This window comes from Apis mellifera, linkage group LG15 (assembly GCF_003254395.2).
Source record: "Apis mellifera strain DH4 linkage group LG15, Amel_HAv3.1, whole genome shotgun sequence".
NCBI lineage: Eukaryota > Metazoa > Arthropoda > Insecta > Hymenoptera > Apidae > Apis > Apis mellifera.
This window is the reverse complement of record NC_037652.1, coordinates 1,957,273-1,973,910: the sequence shown is the minus strand read 5'-3', so window position 1 is coordinate 1,973,910 and position 16,638 is coordinate 1,957,273. Positions and strand designations below refer to the sequence as shown.

At 23.7% G+C, this 16,638-nt stretch overlaps 3 protein-coding genes across 5 annotated transcripts; 1 reads left to right on the top strand and 2 right to left on the bottom strand.

Moving 5' to 3' along the window:
- On the top strand, positions 1 to 6,547 carry LOC551984 (coiled-coil domain-containing protein R3HCC1L). 3 transcript variants are annotated; one of them, XM_624367.5, is made up of 8 exons: positions 1 to 231; positions 2,427 to 2,573; positions 3,339 to 3,472; positions 3,553 to 3,673; positions 3,788 to 4,706; positions 4,783 to 5,023; positions 5,094 to 5,330; positions 5,422 to 6,547. In XM_624367.5, exons 1-8 carry the CDS (start codon positions 152 to 154, stop codon positions 5,484 to 5,486), a joined length of 1,944 nt encoding a protein of 647 aa, XP_624370.2. In that variant the 5' UTR covers positions 1 to 151; the 3' UTR covers positions 5,487 to 6,547. The 3 variants fall into 3 exon arrangements, 2 of the variants coding, with proteins under 2 accessions (XP_624370.2, XP_006558355.1); XR_003306115.1 differs by lacking the exon at positions 1 to 231 and adding an exon at positions 1,497 to 2,297 and having other exon boundaries at positions 4,783 to 5,019; XM_006558292.3 differs by lacking the exon at positions 1 to 231 and adding an exon at positions 1,506 to 2,297.
- Positions 5,684 to 9,659, bottom strand: LOC726435 (signal recognition particle subunit SRP72). The gene is made up of 8 exons (XM_026445311.1): positions 9,501 to 9,659; positions 9,274 to 9,391; positions 8,878 to 9,133; positions 8,253 to 8,732; positions 7,819 to 8,181; positions 7,445 to 7,749; positions 7,115 to 7,324; positions 5,684 to 7,039 (listed from the first exon to the last, which is right to left on the bottom strand). The coding sequence occupies exons 1-8, from the start codon at positions 9,598 to 9,600 to the stop codon at positions 6,904 to 6,906; spliced, it is 1,968 nt and encodes a 655-aa protein (XP_026301096.1). The 5' UTR covers positions 9,601 to 9,659; the 3' UTR covers positions 5,684 to 6,903.
- Positions 9,660 to 12,256: 2,597 nt separating this feature from the next.
- On the bottom strand, positions 12,257 to 14,357 carry Obp21 (odorant binding protein 21). The gene is given in 5 exon segments (NM_001040206.1): positions 12,257 to 12,546; positions 12,667 to 12,772; positions 12,871 to 12,962; positions 13,033 to 13,105; positions 14,235 to 14,357. Coding segments are annotated over 5 exon segments (408 nt in total). The 5' UTR covers positions 14,286 to 14,357; the 3' UTR covers positions 12,257 to 12,460.
- Positions 14,358 to 16,638: the final 2,281 nt, after the last annotated feature.

Here is a 16,638-nt window from a genome sequence, read left to right as displayed (position 1 = left end):
AGTAGTTTATGGTCAATGTGCGTCGAGTAGAGACCGTTGCTGCTGTTCAGCAGCACGGTAAACGTGGTTTTGTTGAATAAATTTTGATGAATTTGATTATAAGTATCAATAATTTCTCATATGTCTGAATTACGTGCAGTTTCGAAGATAAATGAGCTTACAAGATAGCCTCTTCTCCGAGGACGTGGAGCACGACGTAACTCTATTTTCAAAAGACAAGAAACGAAAAAGGTAGGCAAGCCAAACGATCACATTTCCTGATGTAACGACGCGCCTTTAAAGGTTAGATGTCTACATTTTTTACAATGTGTCTTCGAGTATTTATTCTTGACTTTCATTTTCTATAAGCTTTTATCATAGTATATTATAACATTTTCACCATGAAATTATTGATCTTAAAGTTTTAAAAGATACATTGTAAAATTGATTGACATTTGTCAATCACAAAAAAAATAAGATAAGATACGTCATAAATGATTAATTTAATAATCTATAAATTTTTTTAATAATTTTGATAAATGTTATATAGTTAAATCTGATTACGTTCAATTTATTTGCATTTTTCTAATTAAAATTAAGATTTTGGAATTTCAAAGATTTAAGATACTATACATCTGCTAAAAAGTTTCAACAATTTACTAACATTTTTTAAATTCCCGAACAAAATATATAAATATTGCGATCTAAAGATAAATGGTATTATTTTTTTCAAATCTTGATCGCTATTATATACATTCTGAAATGATTTCCTTAATCTGTTTTTTTTTCTTTACATATCCCGCAAATTCGAATATTTACGCTTTTCTTTTTTGTCAGATACTATATAATATCTACTATATATAACACTATATAACAAACATAAAAAACAGGGAATCATTATCTAATGTAAATAAAAATGCATTTTACAAATATTATTAGTTTTTTTCACTTATTTTTGAATTTTTTTATGTTGATTTTCGATTATAAATACATATCTTGTCTTTATGTTTTACTCAGAACATTATAGTAAGAAGATAATGGGATTTTAAGTTGCGGATATTGATTAAATAACCCTTTATAAATGACGGAACTTGCGTATATATGTCATTAAATAATAAAAGAAAATTTATACGAAATAGTAAGTTTAATAGAACGTATTATTTTCATCGACTATAACGAATAATAAAACGATAACGAAAATAACGAAAATGATTATATAAAATTAAAAATTGCTGCAAATATAATATAATATATATATAATGTATAAGAACGCTGTAATATATGTGCAATTCTTTTATCATTCAATATAACAGTTCAATATAACAATATAATAGTTTTAACTATTTTAGAAATAGTAAATAAACATGTAAAATTTCGAAAATATGTGATAACAAAATTTAAACATGTTTCTATTTATAAAAACTGTTTGATAAGATTTCATTTAAAAATTAAAAATTTTAAAAATTATTTAAAAATAATAACAATAAAAACAAAATCATAATTATATGCCATATTGCATAATTATTGAAATCATATGCAAGAGAAACAACTGAATGATTTTGAATGCCCTCTACACGGATAATTGTTAATCTATGGAGTGTAACCGGTCGCTGAACGTATGTTGCTCACGTATACGCGTGATTACGTGAACCACGCAATACTTACGAGATATACAACACTCTATTTCTTCTTTGTAGTACAAGGCTCGTCGATTTACTCCATTTTAAAACATAATTAATATCATTCAAATTGACGATTCAACAATCGGATCACAAGATTAAGAAATGCGATTATTTTATTTGACCAGTTGAAACTTGTATATTCAATTTCTTTTTCTTCTTGATTTTCATATACGTATACAAAGGAAAGAAAACCATGATTTATCATACTATACACTTCGTTCTATCTAAACGGTTGGCATGTAATTTAACTATCATGGAATGTTGTTAAGATGAAAATTTATCTCTTCCCTAGCATCCTCATTATTCGATCATTTTATTTATTATCTGAGATAAGATTAAAGTGCGTTTCCTGTTTCCTATTTTTCTGCATTGTGTGTGCGCCCGCTTATTGTAATGGTTTTTATGCTTTCTAAAAACATCCGCTTACGATGTTATACGTAATAAATTCCACTTTATCCGACTGTTTATACTGCTCGAATATTGCTGGTTTTCATGAAGTGTGGTTAAAATGTTAACGAGATCATAATATCAACGAAATGTAATTGAAATGATTTGTGATTATTCGGTTTCAAAGAAGGCTTTAATTTTAAGGAAACCAACGAAGGAGAAAGTGAAACGTTATGTAAAAGTTAGCCGGTATGTGTTCATCTGACAGGATATACGGCAAAGTAGCCCGGGACAAGACGATTACGTTCACCCGTTGACCGTCCTCAGTCCAGTCTCACTTTCAGTTGCGATCATAACGTGTTCTTTTCACTTTTACAGGGTACTCGTCTTTCCACCTGTTAATAACTATCGAAGATACATCATACATCAATTAGTGCGGGACCGTTTTGTCGATCTACACACGTTCTCGATCGGCCAGGGTTCTGCTAGGCGAACAGTAGTTTGTTATAAGAGTGACGTGATAAGGTATCAGAGTGTCTATTAATTTCATAATATCATAATTTAATTATGAGCTGAATAAACTCGATGAAGTTGATTTTCATTATTTTCCATTTAAAGGATTAATTATTGATATTCTCTTTATCCATAATCTGTGGATAAGACGTGTATATTGATAGCAATGATAGTTTTGAGATTTGAAAAAAGATAGAATAAATTATATTTAATTAGTATAATAAGTATTAATTAAGTATTAATTAAGAAATTCTTATTATATATTTTTATTATATATATATTCTTATATATTTTTTATATTTGAATTATGATTAATTATAAAATTAGTGATAGTGATTTTATATGAAAAATAGATTCTTTTTTAATTTTTTATGTGAAATTATTATGATTTATATGATTTATATTGATAAAATATCAGATTAATATAAAAATTCAAAATTCTTTTTAATTTAAAAATTTTAATTTTTAAAATATTTTCTATACAAGATGTCGATTGTCGATGTGATTTAGAATGATATTAATATTGCAATTGCGGTTCCTATGAAAGTAAAACAAGTCTTATATTAAATCAGATTTATGCGAAATTCACAGACAAATCTAATATTGTTACGAAATGGGTTTACAAGAATGGAATTACGCAGCAGCAAACGAAAGTGAAACTGGCCGACTCAAGGTCACATAGCGTAGTATTCAAATGCATCAAAAAGCTATTATTGATATGAGAAAAAATTTTATAAAATTAACAAAAGTGTAATTTTTTTATTTTCAATATTTAAGGGATCCGAAATTGAATGGTGAACAGTGTACATCGAATTGTACAACAAAAAGTATTAGTACGTTGCTCGAAATGGGCATTGAAGGTCAGCGATCACCTTCCGCATCTCCTGAACGGATACGAATTCAAAAACAAAGTAATTGGAAAATAAAACAAACATTTTATCATCCAAAAATATAAAATAAAATTAATTGAAATCTTTATTCGATTTTTTAGTGAAATCAACGCCAACAGTTGAAATCTATAGACCACCAGCTGTTAGGAGGGCTAGAAATGAACTTCAAACAAATATGGACCAAGTTCAAACACAAGCAACTATAGATTCATCTATTGGAAAGTAAGAAATTATAGAGAAATATTTGCATAATTTTTTTTCATAATCTAAAAAAAATTATTTTAATATATTTAATATAATTATTTTAATATATTTAAAAAATTTAATTTCATCAAGAACTTCTCGTCAAAGAAGACCAGATCGTGCAGTTTATATACCAAGACATCGTAGAAGTTTAGAAACAGAAGGAAGTCCTCAACCATTGGAATCTATTCGTGTAAATCGTACAATTAAAGATAATTCATCTTTATTTTCTGCTTCTCATGGAAAATCGAATTTGAATGTTAAAGAAACAAGTTCTGATATACCAGAAAATAAGGAATGTATAGAAAAAGAAAATACTTTTAATGATGATCAAAGTAATACGGAATTTGACCTCAATATGTGTTTTCAAACAGAGACAAAAGGAATAGCTTCTTCAAAAATACCTATAGTGAAAAGTAATAATAAAGAACCAATCAAGCAGTTAGAAAATTTAAATAAAAATGTGCCAAATGATTCAAATAATTGTGATGCTTTTGAAGTTCTTGAAACTTCATATGAAATAACTGATACAGTTCACTTACAAACGATTGAAGGACAAGAAATATCTAGCAATTTTAGTGAAAATAAGAATAGTTTAGATTCAGTTGAAACATGTATATATAGTGAAGTTAATATTAATGAAGAAATAGACAGATCTGATAAATGTAAAGATAATATTATTATGACTAATTCAACTGCAAATAATAAAAAAAATATAGAATTTTCGAATAAAGATGAAATAACGAATCAAAAAAATACGCAAATGATGCATCACAATATGGTGTCAAACGTATTAATTATCTCAGATACTGTACAAAAGGAACCACAAGCTGTTAAAGAAGTTATTCCTATAGTATTACCAGAGAAAAAAGTAAAAAAAATTGTACGACAAAAGAGTAAACCTGCACCACCACCTTCTCCACCTATTAAAAAAATAAATAGAGATGAATGTGATTGGGATAGTTTATTTGATGATAATGGTGATTGTTTAGATCCAACTCTCATAGAAGAGGTAAATATTTATAAATATTATCATTTTTCAATTCAGAAAATAAAATTATTTTTATTTGAATTACTTTTATTTTTAGTTAACATCAGCTGTTGGTAATGTTATGATAGAACAACCGAAGAACGATTATAAACCCTATACCAAACATATTGAAGTATCTAGTGATGAATTTGCTCATGTGGTTGAAATTTATAATTTTCCATCAGAATTTAAAACTAGCGATTTAGCGGCTGTTTTTAGTCCTTTTAAAAATGGTGGTTTTGAATTAAAATGGGTTGATGATACGCATTGTCTTGGAGTCTTCAGTAGTCCTCTTGTTGGTAATTAGAAACGAGTTAAAATTACATCAACATATGACTAACAAGTGCTTACTCATCAAATCGTTTTTAGCTGCCGAAGTATTGGCATCGGATCATCCATTTGTTAAAACAAGACCCCTAAGTGAAGCTACAGCTTTAAGCAAAACAAAAGCAAAAAGAAGCGCAGAATTTTTACAACCCTATAGAAGTCGTCCAGAAACTTGCGCGGCATTAGCAAGACGGTTAGTTACAGGTGCTTTAGGAGTGAAATTAGCTACTGCTAGACAAGAACGTGAACACGAAAAAAACATATTACGCGAAGCTAAAGGTAAAAATGCTAATTATATTGAAAAATTCTGACAATATACAAAAAATTTCATAAAAATATAAAAACAAAATGTTTTCTTTTTATTTTTTAGAAAAACGTAGATTAGCCAATAAACAGCGAGAAGATGTCTGGGAAGGTATTATTCCCGAAAAGTAGCATTATTTGTTGAAAATGTAATATTCACACATTGAGAATTACTTATATTATTATGTGAGTGTTTTATGACATTTACATGTATTTGTGCCTTACTCATCTATTTTCATTTTTGACAAACTTACTTTTGTCGAACTGATTTGGCGATTGGTTTTGGGAACACGGGATATTGCTTGCCAATAGATGAGTGTGGCATGACAAAACTACGAACGGAAATATTTACTTAGGACTGGTAAAATAAATTTCCAGTGCTTGTTTATTTTCTACATATTATGCATATCACAATTTTCAGACCAGAAAATATTGGAATAAGTGTGCCTGTTGTACTATTTTCTAACAGAAGGGTATTAAGTATTTTAAGTAAATATGTAGATGAAAGCGATTTATAGCCTTGACATATTAGAAAACTATATAAAAACAAACGTAGAAGCGTTTTATGATATATACGATTATTCTTACCTCGATAGTTGCCTCTGTTATATAAATTTATATATACACCATAAACAATACTATGTTGTGCAATGATAATACAAGACAATAAATTAGGATGGTAGAGAACAAAAATATCCTTTTACACATGCACGTGTACGTGCACATATATCTCATAAATATAATGAGATATAATCAAATTGTGTCTTCATAGAATTATGATTTTACAACATGAACTATACTGAAATATGATGTGGCATTTTATTATTATATGCAACATAAGATTATTATAGTTACATTTCTAGTTAAACATAAAATTATTATGCCACTTATTATATTACATGTACATATATAAATCTGTTATATATATGTTAAAAATTTGACGCACAATCACAATCTATCTATTTACTTATATAAATTACATAAATTACAGATTTTTTTAAAAGAAAAAAATATGAAACAGATTGTATTTTTATATACAATTGTTACCAACAGAGGAATAAAGACATGTATCGCCAAATCCTAGTCAATGTATGCAAGAAACATGTTATCTATATTGTATATTATATTACTGAATTTTGTCAGAAATTGACAAAAGGATTAAAAAAAAGAATAAAAATATTTTATGTACTATATCTTTTATGTATATTTCCAATCCACATAGAACTCAATTACAATCTAATTGCAAATTCAGAAGTTAAAAATTTACACTGATTAAATGATACTGATATAAAATACATTCATTCAAAAATGGCAGTATTTCATACTGTACATTTGTACAGCGATAAAAAATACATATATGTATAAGTTGAAAAAGTTATTTGATTCATTAAACAGATTCATTATCATTATTCAATCATCCGTTGTTGTATCGGTAGCGATATATATATATATATATATATATATATATATATATATATATACACACATGCATACATACATACATATATTTCGGTCAAATATAACACAAGTATAAGTTATTTATATCACTTTACCACTTCCCTCCCTTTTTTTTCTTTTTCTGCTGAACTTTACGTTGTTGTTGTCGTGGACCAGAACTTTCTACTGCTGGACTATGTCGTGGATTAGGGGAAGGTTTTGCATTTGTAGGCATTTTAGTAATATCGCTGTAATTATAAATAATGATAAAAATTATTTACTTTTTCTTTAATTAAAAAAATATATATTTGTTTAATACATACTACATATCACTAGCTCCAGTTGCAGCACCTTGAGTGCCTTTCATTGCAGCATCTCGATTTCTTCTATCTCGTTTTTTTCTAAATCCACTACGTTCGTGTCTAGGTAACCATCGCTCAGGATCAGGTGGAACATTTGGATCATAATTTTTAGGCAACTTTCCTTTACGTTTGCGTTTCTTTCGTTTCTTTTGAGTTACATCGACTGGTTTGCTACAGAATATAATTATAATTATATAATTAACAATTAATATTTTAAAATTAATTATAATTAACAATTAATATTTTAATGTTAAGATTATATTAGATATAATCTTATTATAAAATATTTACCCAGGAGATGGTTCTATTTTTTTCTTGATCATTTTGGTACCAATTACCCAATTGCTACTTTCTAAAGCATCAATATCGGTTGTTTCATATAAATCATGTAACGGCGGTAAACGTTTTGATAATAATTGTGCTTTTTCAGGACAAAATTGAACATAGGCCACTACTAATTGCGCTAATGTTTTGGTATCACAAGGCGAAGCATCTACCATTTCTTGTAAAATATCAGCTGCCATTTTAATTTCTCCTCCACGTAGATAAAAATCAGCGGCTTGTCGCCATAATTCTCCTAAATTAGCAGTAGTTTCCTAAAAATAAATACTTAGTTAAAAAATAATATTGAATTAATTAAAAAAACAAAAATCAAATGTGCCTACTTTATTTTTCTTGTAATAATTAACTGCATTTTTAAGAACAGCTGACGCTCTTTCACGATTATTTTCAGCCATATAAAGAGTTACAAGTGTACTAACTATGCCAGGTAAAGATTTATCTCTTTCATTTAAATTTTCAAGAACATTGATTGCTTCTTGTCTTTCATCTTGACTTAATAAAAGTTGTACACAAACTAATTTCATTTGTAATTCTTTATCTCCAATTGCATACTGTGTTAGTAAATCTGTTGCTTCCTTTGCTTTACCTTCTTTACCAAGTTGTACTGCTTTAACAAACATTGCATCCACAGCAAGTGCAGGATGATCTTTAGCAAGTTTATTACAAAGTTGTTGACATTGTTCTGCCTAGAAATATATAAAATATTAAATAATAATGTATAAACAATAAAACAATAAATTATTGATTAAATTTCTACCTGATCAGTATATAAAGCTAGCAAACATTGATTATAAGCAATATTTCTTTTTTGTCTAGAAGTTAATTTATATTCTAAGCTATCATGAGTAGCACTTTTCATTCTTTTTTTGCTATCAAATACATTTTGATCTTTATTGAGACACACAAGATTATTGCTTGCAACTGCTACTAAAGCTATATCATCTGGTTTTGCTTTCAAAGCAGAAATATATAATCCTCGAGCTTCTTTCTCACGACCCTGAAGTTGAAGACAACACCCAAGTTGAACTCTAATAATTCCCAATTCGTCTTCTATTTCTTCTTCTGCAACTCCATCTTCTTCTAAACCTTCTTTACACATTTTTTCAGCTATTCTAAGTTTTTTCTCTGCCTCAATTAAAACAGCTTTATCACCTTTGCTACCTTGTGCAATTAAACAACAAGCTGCATTATATATTAATTCATATGTATCTTCACGTAATACAGGAACTTCTAAATTCTGTCAAAAAAATAATAAAAAAATAAATAATAAAATATATCTAAATTATATTATAATATAATTATAATATATTATATTATAATAAAATAATTTATTTTACATTTAATAATATATTAATAGATTTAAAAATATATTAAAAACTTACGGAACCCTCAATTGTTAAATTTACAACCACTGCTGCAAGATTAGCTTGTCTTTCATCTTCATATTCATCATGAGAATTTTTTATAATATCTCTATATACAGAGAAACATTCTTCATATTTTTCAAGTCTATATAATATTTGGGCTTTAAGTTCTTTGAGTTTCAATGAAGGATTTGGCAAAACTTCCACTACTTTTAAAGCTTCATTTACTTGATTTAATCGATATAAACAATATGCTTTTTCAAAATCTAAATTGCTATAAAAAAAATATTTGTTCATTTTTGAAATTCTATAAAATATTAATTAAAACAAATTTTAATTATATATTTAATATATATAATTTTAATATAATTTATTTAATATATATAATTTTAATATAATAAATAAAGAACATACCTTGCTAGTTTTGGATTCTTAGATATAAATTGGAGTGCATCATTAAATTTAGATAGTTGAATGTGACAAATAACTTTACAACGGAAAGCAGCTTTTTCATCCGGGAAAGTATATAAAACTAAAAAATATCTATTTTTGAATATGTTATTTCTCAAAAATAGGGCACAGGTTATGTTGATAGTAAATTTTTGAGATTATGTACAATTCGTAAATTCACAAAAACTCACTTTTATTGGCAATTTTTATGGCCCTTTCATATTCTCCATTTTGACCTAATTTATTTAATTCTCCATATAATATAGGAAGATTGTTTTCTTTTGTAGCCATATTGTTCACTTTGCGATCATGTCCAACGTGGAACTAATTTGACTATCGAATGCAGTATAATAAGTCTTACAATGATTCTTACAATAAGAGTTATTACTTATAAAGTGTATCCTTATAAAATATATATGTTTTTCTTGAAAAATTAAATATTATTTAAAATATTTAATAAAAATATTCAATTAAAATAATATAAAGAAAAATACACTGATTTAAATAATTTATTCCAATATAATTTAATTTAATATTAGATTTATTTATTTCATAACATTATTTTATTTTATTATTTTTTATTATTTTAAAAAATATTAAAAAATTGAAGAATTGTTCATTATTATTAAATTATTACATTATTACTGAATTTGTGCATAATTTAATTATATTGTAACATTTGCATTATACACACATGGGAATTATAATAAAAAAAAAAAATATTATTTACAAATAATATAAAAAAATTTAATATATAATATATATATGTATATTATATATTATATATGTATTATATACAATACAAAATACAAAAAAATAATAAAAGTTTTTATGTAAATTATAATTTATTCCTTCTAAATTTATTAAAATAATAAAATTTATTAATAATGTTATAATCATTATTAAATTTTTATATTTAAAAAAATAATTATATTCTTATAATTATAATTTTTCTTAAAATTATATAATTCATAAATATCGAAACATCATCCAGCGATAAAATTGAAATATCTATTTTTAAAATAATTTGTAATTTTTAAAATAAATTCTGTGATATATTAAACTTCAGATTTTAAAAAATAATTTAAAAAACAATTTGTATTTTGTATTTTTTAAAACTTGCCAATTTCGATTTGACAAAAAAAAAAAAACGTAAATAACTTCGTTTTATTATAAAAATAATCTTTGCACGAAGGATTTTTGATGATAGAAATTAAGATACAATATTTTGAAAAAACTGTTTTAATATCACTTTTTATAATTTTGAAAATTCTTATACTGATTTAGCTAAAATTTAAATATAGATTTTTTTTAAATAAAAATATCTGTAGAAAAATTTTTTAAATAAAAAGTTAAAATCTAAAATTTTATGAAAAAAATCTTATTAGTGTAATGTCAACGTAGGATAAAATTGCAATACAGATGAAATAGAAGAATCTTATTTTATTTTATTATTTCTAGTTTATTATAACCAATCCCAACATTATTTAAGTCATAATAAGTTAATGAAGCATGTTGCACATAAATTTATAAAAGTTATAAAATATATAATTTGTAATAAAAATATAGCTTTTAATTTTTGACAGATTTAATTTTGTATATGTATTGTATTTAAATTATAGCATGCTAGATGGCATAAGAAACACTTTGATCTATTTTCAAGATTGACTCAATCGGTATTTTAGAACATGGAATATAAAAAAAATATAATTTAATGAATAAATAATAAAAAAAATTAAATAATAATCATATTGATATTAATTTAATAATTAATAATTTAAATATTTTTTATTAAAAAACTAAAAAATATATATTATGTTACGAAACTATTTCCTTTTGATAAATGGACATTTAAATAAATCCTAATTCTTTTATAGATTAATTTATTATGATTTAAATAATATTGGGATTGATTATAATAATAAATATACATCAATGTAATAAACATTAATAAATAATTTATTTCATTTAATAATTAAAATATATAATATAAAAAAAAAATTTATATTAATATTAATAATAATTATATTAATAATTTTTTATTTATATATTTAAACAATCAAATACTATTTTACAATAATCTCACTTTCGTCTATAAATGCAATTAGAGTTTATTTGAATTCCTTTTCGTTCATTTCTCATCACTTTATTATAAATATAATAATTTTCTTTTTATTTTTTTTATATAATATTATATATATATATTTTTTTATATAATTCTTTATATAATTCTTTTTAAATAATTATATATTTTATATATAATTATATATATTGTTTATACTAATAAAAATCAATTTTTTTAATATATATTTGATGATATATATATTTGATATTTGAATAGAATTGAATTTTGTCATCTTCTATGTCAATATTATTAAACGCGTCTGAAATAATTTATTTCAGAATGGAATTCAATATTTCCTAATTTATTTTAATATAGAAAAATTTCGAAATACATTACAAAATAATAGAATTTAAAAGATAATTATGTAAATCAAACAAGAAACAAGAAGATAAAATTTTGACAAAATTGACAAGATCGTTTAATGAATAGGTAACAAAAATCAGCTTGATGAATAAAATTTCATGATCGAAGATACGAATAAAGTTATTTTGTTAAAATAATTCAATAATTTATTGTTGTTTAAAACAAAATAATAATTGCAAATAATTATAGTCAAACAGCCAAGGTTATATGAAAAAAGATATAATAATTATGAATAAATTTTATATAAATTTTAATAAGTAATTATTTAAAGTAATTTTATTTATTTATTTATATATTTTTGATTATTTATTTTTCAATAGATTAATGCTAATTCTGATAAAAAATTAAACATTAAGTAATCATACATTAATTTACATTAATATAATATTTGAAATATTTTTTAATTAAAATAAAAAGTAAGTATAAAATAAATATAAAATCATGTTATGCATAAACCTTTTTATTTATTTATTTATACATTTTTAAATATTTATTTTATAATGGATTAATGCCAATTCTGTAAAAAATTAAACATTAAGTAATCATACATTAATATAATATTTGAAATATTTTTTAATTGAAATAAAAAGTAAGTATAAAATAAAAATGTTATGAATAAAGTCATGTTATGAATAAACCTTTTTCTTTTTGATAGTTGAATATTTACTCATTCATTATTTCTTTCAATGTTTTATATTTTGCAAAACACTTTATTAATTTACTAGATTTCAAATGTATGTCAGCATCAGCTAAAATGATAAATTCAATGTAAAAAATAATGGTAAATAATTTATTCAAAGTATTATGTAATAATTAAAATATATAATATATAAAAAATTGTATTATTTCATTAATAATTTTTTACTTACAGATAGCCGAACATTCGGTGATTAATTTATTAACTTCATTTTCATCTAAATATATTTCCGCTATTTCTCTGACCACAACTTCGTTAAAATTTCCACCATCGTCATACTGTAGCCAAAAAATGATAATTTTTTTTTATACATATGTCAAGTTAAAAAATTTATTTAAAAAATTATTATTTAAAAAATTTTATTATTTATACTAACAGCATTGAATTTTTTTATTAAACATTCAGAAAACAATTGAACTTTCTCATTTTCTACATCAATGATGCCGTTACGAAAATCATCTTCTTTTTCTAAAATTATAATAAAAAAATTAATCGGAAATATTACGATTTGTATCTCACATCATTATTTGTAACTCACTTTCATCAATGCCACTATCTATCCTACAAACTGGTATCACAGCACGTAGCCCAATTTGTAATTCTTCAAGTGTCTAAGAAAAATGATTAAAATATATATTATGAAAATAGCTTATATTAATTAAATAACGTATTTTAAAAATAATTATTTATTTAATAAAATGATATTCTTAACATTTTTTATACAAATATGTTTTAATACATATATATATTATTCCAATTAATTTTCCATTCATCTTAAATATTAACACAGTTTTTATATAATCTTTGTATATATATATATATATATATATATATATCATAATGTAATCATATTATATATATATATATATATATATATATATATCATAATTCAATTCAACAAAAACTATCGCTCGATTGAAATTAATAATAATTTTCCACTATCTTCTGCTATTATATTTAATTATTTAGAAACAAATGTTTTTGAGAAATTTCCGAAAAAAAAATTAATAGAAATATTATACAAAATTATAATATTCTAATTTTCATTATTGATCTTCACGAAGTAAAATTTATAATTAATAAATAGTAAAAGGTCAATAATACGATCCTAAAATTGATAATGATTGTAAAATTAATATATTTATGAAGAAACCAAATATAAAGAGATTAAAAATAAATTCAACACAAAAATTTTATTATAAAATAAATAATTAATATCAAATGACATAAATGAAATATCAATCATTTCAGATACCAATTTTTTCATTTAATAGTGAAAGAATTTACTTTTTTTTAATCAGAATAACAAAATATATTTTATTATGATATGTTTTTAAAAAAGACATAACATACTAATTTTAAATCTATTTGAAACTGTTTTAATGTTTTACGTTATAAAATATATTTTAAAATTAAAATTACGAAATAAATAATTAGAAATGATAATTATCATTATTTCAAATTTTTATTAATTATTTATTATTTTATAAAATATATCGGACATAGAATAGTTAATAATATTACGTAAAAATTAAAAGGAAAATAGCGTTATTAAATATAAATTTAATATAACACTATTATATTAAAAAAATATTAATAATCTATTGCAAAAATATAAATTACGACAATAATTGCAAATATTTTTAGATATAGATATAGAAATAAAACTTGAATAAAATTGATAATTATAAATTATACTGAACAAAGTTAAAATAAAAGTAAAAATATTTGAAGAGTTACCAATGCACCAACGCAAACGCAAATAGCAGAAATAATCACGATCGTTTTCATTTTTCTCTAAGATATATCGATTTTAAATGAAGAAGATACGAATGTTCTTGAAATATATCTAAGAAGAACTGAGGAAACATCGAATGCACAAGATCTTTTTATACTCTAATTTTTACCTTCATTATTTCTATCTCAGAATCTCTCTCTGTCTCTCTCTCTCTCTCTCTCTCTCTCTCTCTCTCTTTCTCTCTCTCTCTCGTAATTATTATACAAATGATACGGCATATTTTTATTGACGAAAATTATTTCCCAAGTATATATCAAATTATACATGGATAATATATTAAAAATTAATGCTGATTAAAAGGAAAAAATATATTTAATAATTTCTTTTTCTTATTTGCGAAATATAAAAATTAGAAACTAAAACTATAATAAAGAATATTAATAAAATAAAGAATAACAATTTTATTTAAATGATTCTGATTTATATCATTTTTTATTTTTTTCCAAAATAATTTTTTACTTAGAAATTAGAAAAAGTTAGAGTATTTAAATAATTTTATTTTTTGTTTTTAGTAAAATTTGTTTTCATAAATATATAGATCATAATATAGATAATAAATATAATAATTTTAAGCAGATATCGATATCTGATTAAATTGAAATTTAAAAAAGATTCCAAGTTTTAATTTCGAATATTTCGAAATATAACAAATTATGAAATAAATTTTCATAAAATGCAAAAACCTCAATTTAATAACATATATATATATATATAATATAATAACATTTTTTTAAAAATATCTCTATAAATTAAGATGACATCTGGGAGAATATTATTTAAATTTTTATTCTGTACATCCATATTTGAAAATGATTAAAATCCATAAATATTGGATTGGCAACTAAGTAATTGCGGATTTCAGTTGAAGACGACCTAATCAAAGCAATAATCGATTCGGATCGTCACAGTACAACTCGTGAGATTGCAGAGAAGCTTCATGTATCACATACATGCATTGAAAACCACTTAAAACAACTTGGTTATGTTCAAAAATGATACATGGCTTCCTCACGAACTGAAAGAAAAGCATTTAACGTAACGCATTAACAGCTGCGATTTGTTAAAAAAACGTAATGAAAATGATCCATTTTTAAAACGACTGATAACTGGCAATGAAAAATGGGTTGTTTACAACAATATCAAGCGGAAAAGATCGTGGACCAGGCCACGTGAACCAACTCAAACAATATCAAAAGCTGGTATTCATCAAAAGAAGATTTTGTTATCAGTTTGGTGAGATTACAAAGGAATTGTCTATTTTGAACTCTTACCACCCAACCGAACGATCAATTCTGTTGTCTACATTGAACAACTAACGAAATTAAACAATGCAGTTGAAGAAAAGTGACCCGAAATCGAAAAGGTGTTGTATTCCATCATGACAATGCAAGGCCACACACATCTTTGGTCACTCGGCAAAAATTATTGGAGCTTGGTTGGGATGTTTTGCCACATCCACCATATAGTCCTGACTATCTGATTACTTTTTGTTTCGATCTTTACAAAACTTGAATGGTAAAAATTTCAATAATGATGATGATATCAAATCGTACCTGATTCAGTTTTTTGCTAATAAAAACCACAAGTTTTATGAACATGGGATTATGATGCTGCCTGAAAGATGGCAAAAGGTCATTGATCAAAATGGGCAACACATTACAGAATAAAGTTATTTAGTTCCATGAAAAAATTGTCTTTGATTTTCTAAAAAAAATCCGCAATTTCTTAGTTGCCAACCCAATACATTGATTGGTTTATCAACGATTCTTTCTATTTTTTTTTTTTTTTTTTTTTTATATAGTATATGATTTTGCAATTCACTTATATAGTATGTAGATTTGATTATCTTTTCATATAACAACTTATGAATTGCAATTTACATAAGATATATGTACACATATAAAATTAAAATATTCATTTATCTACTTTGTATTAATTACTTAATTTCATAACATTACTCCTCTTTAATTACGAATGAATGAATGAATAATCTGCTACAATTTACATAATTATCTCGATTCGAAAATTAGTAAAATAAATGCAAGAAAAGACGCAAATTTTAAAAATTTTGAAATTTTAATGATATGTAGATGTGTATTAAATTAAATTATTTCTTTCTTTCACCTAAATTCATTTTAAGAAATAAAATTAGATTATATTTATATTATACTTAATTAATTTTCGATTTTGTCTTGTAAAAGGTAGAAAAGAAAATAAAAATTTTTTTCTAGTGAAGATTGTTATTTGATAAAGGATTGACAAATTGTGTATGTGATTAGAAAAATATTATAAATAAAAAAAGAGTTATATTTTATTTTTTTATATGATATCGATAACTTCATTAAT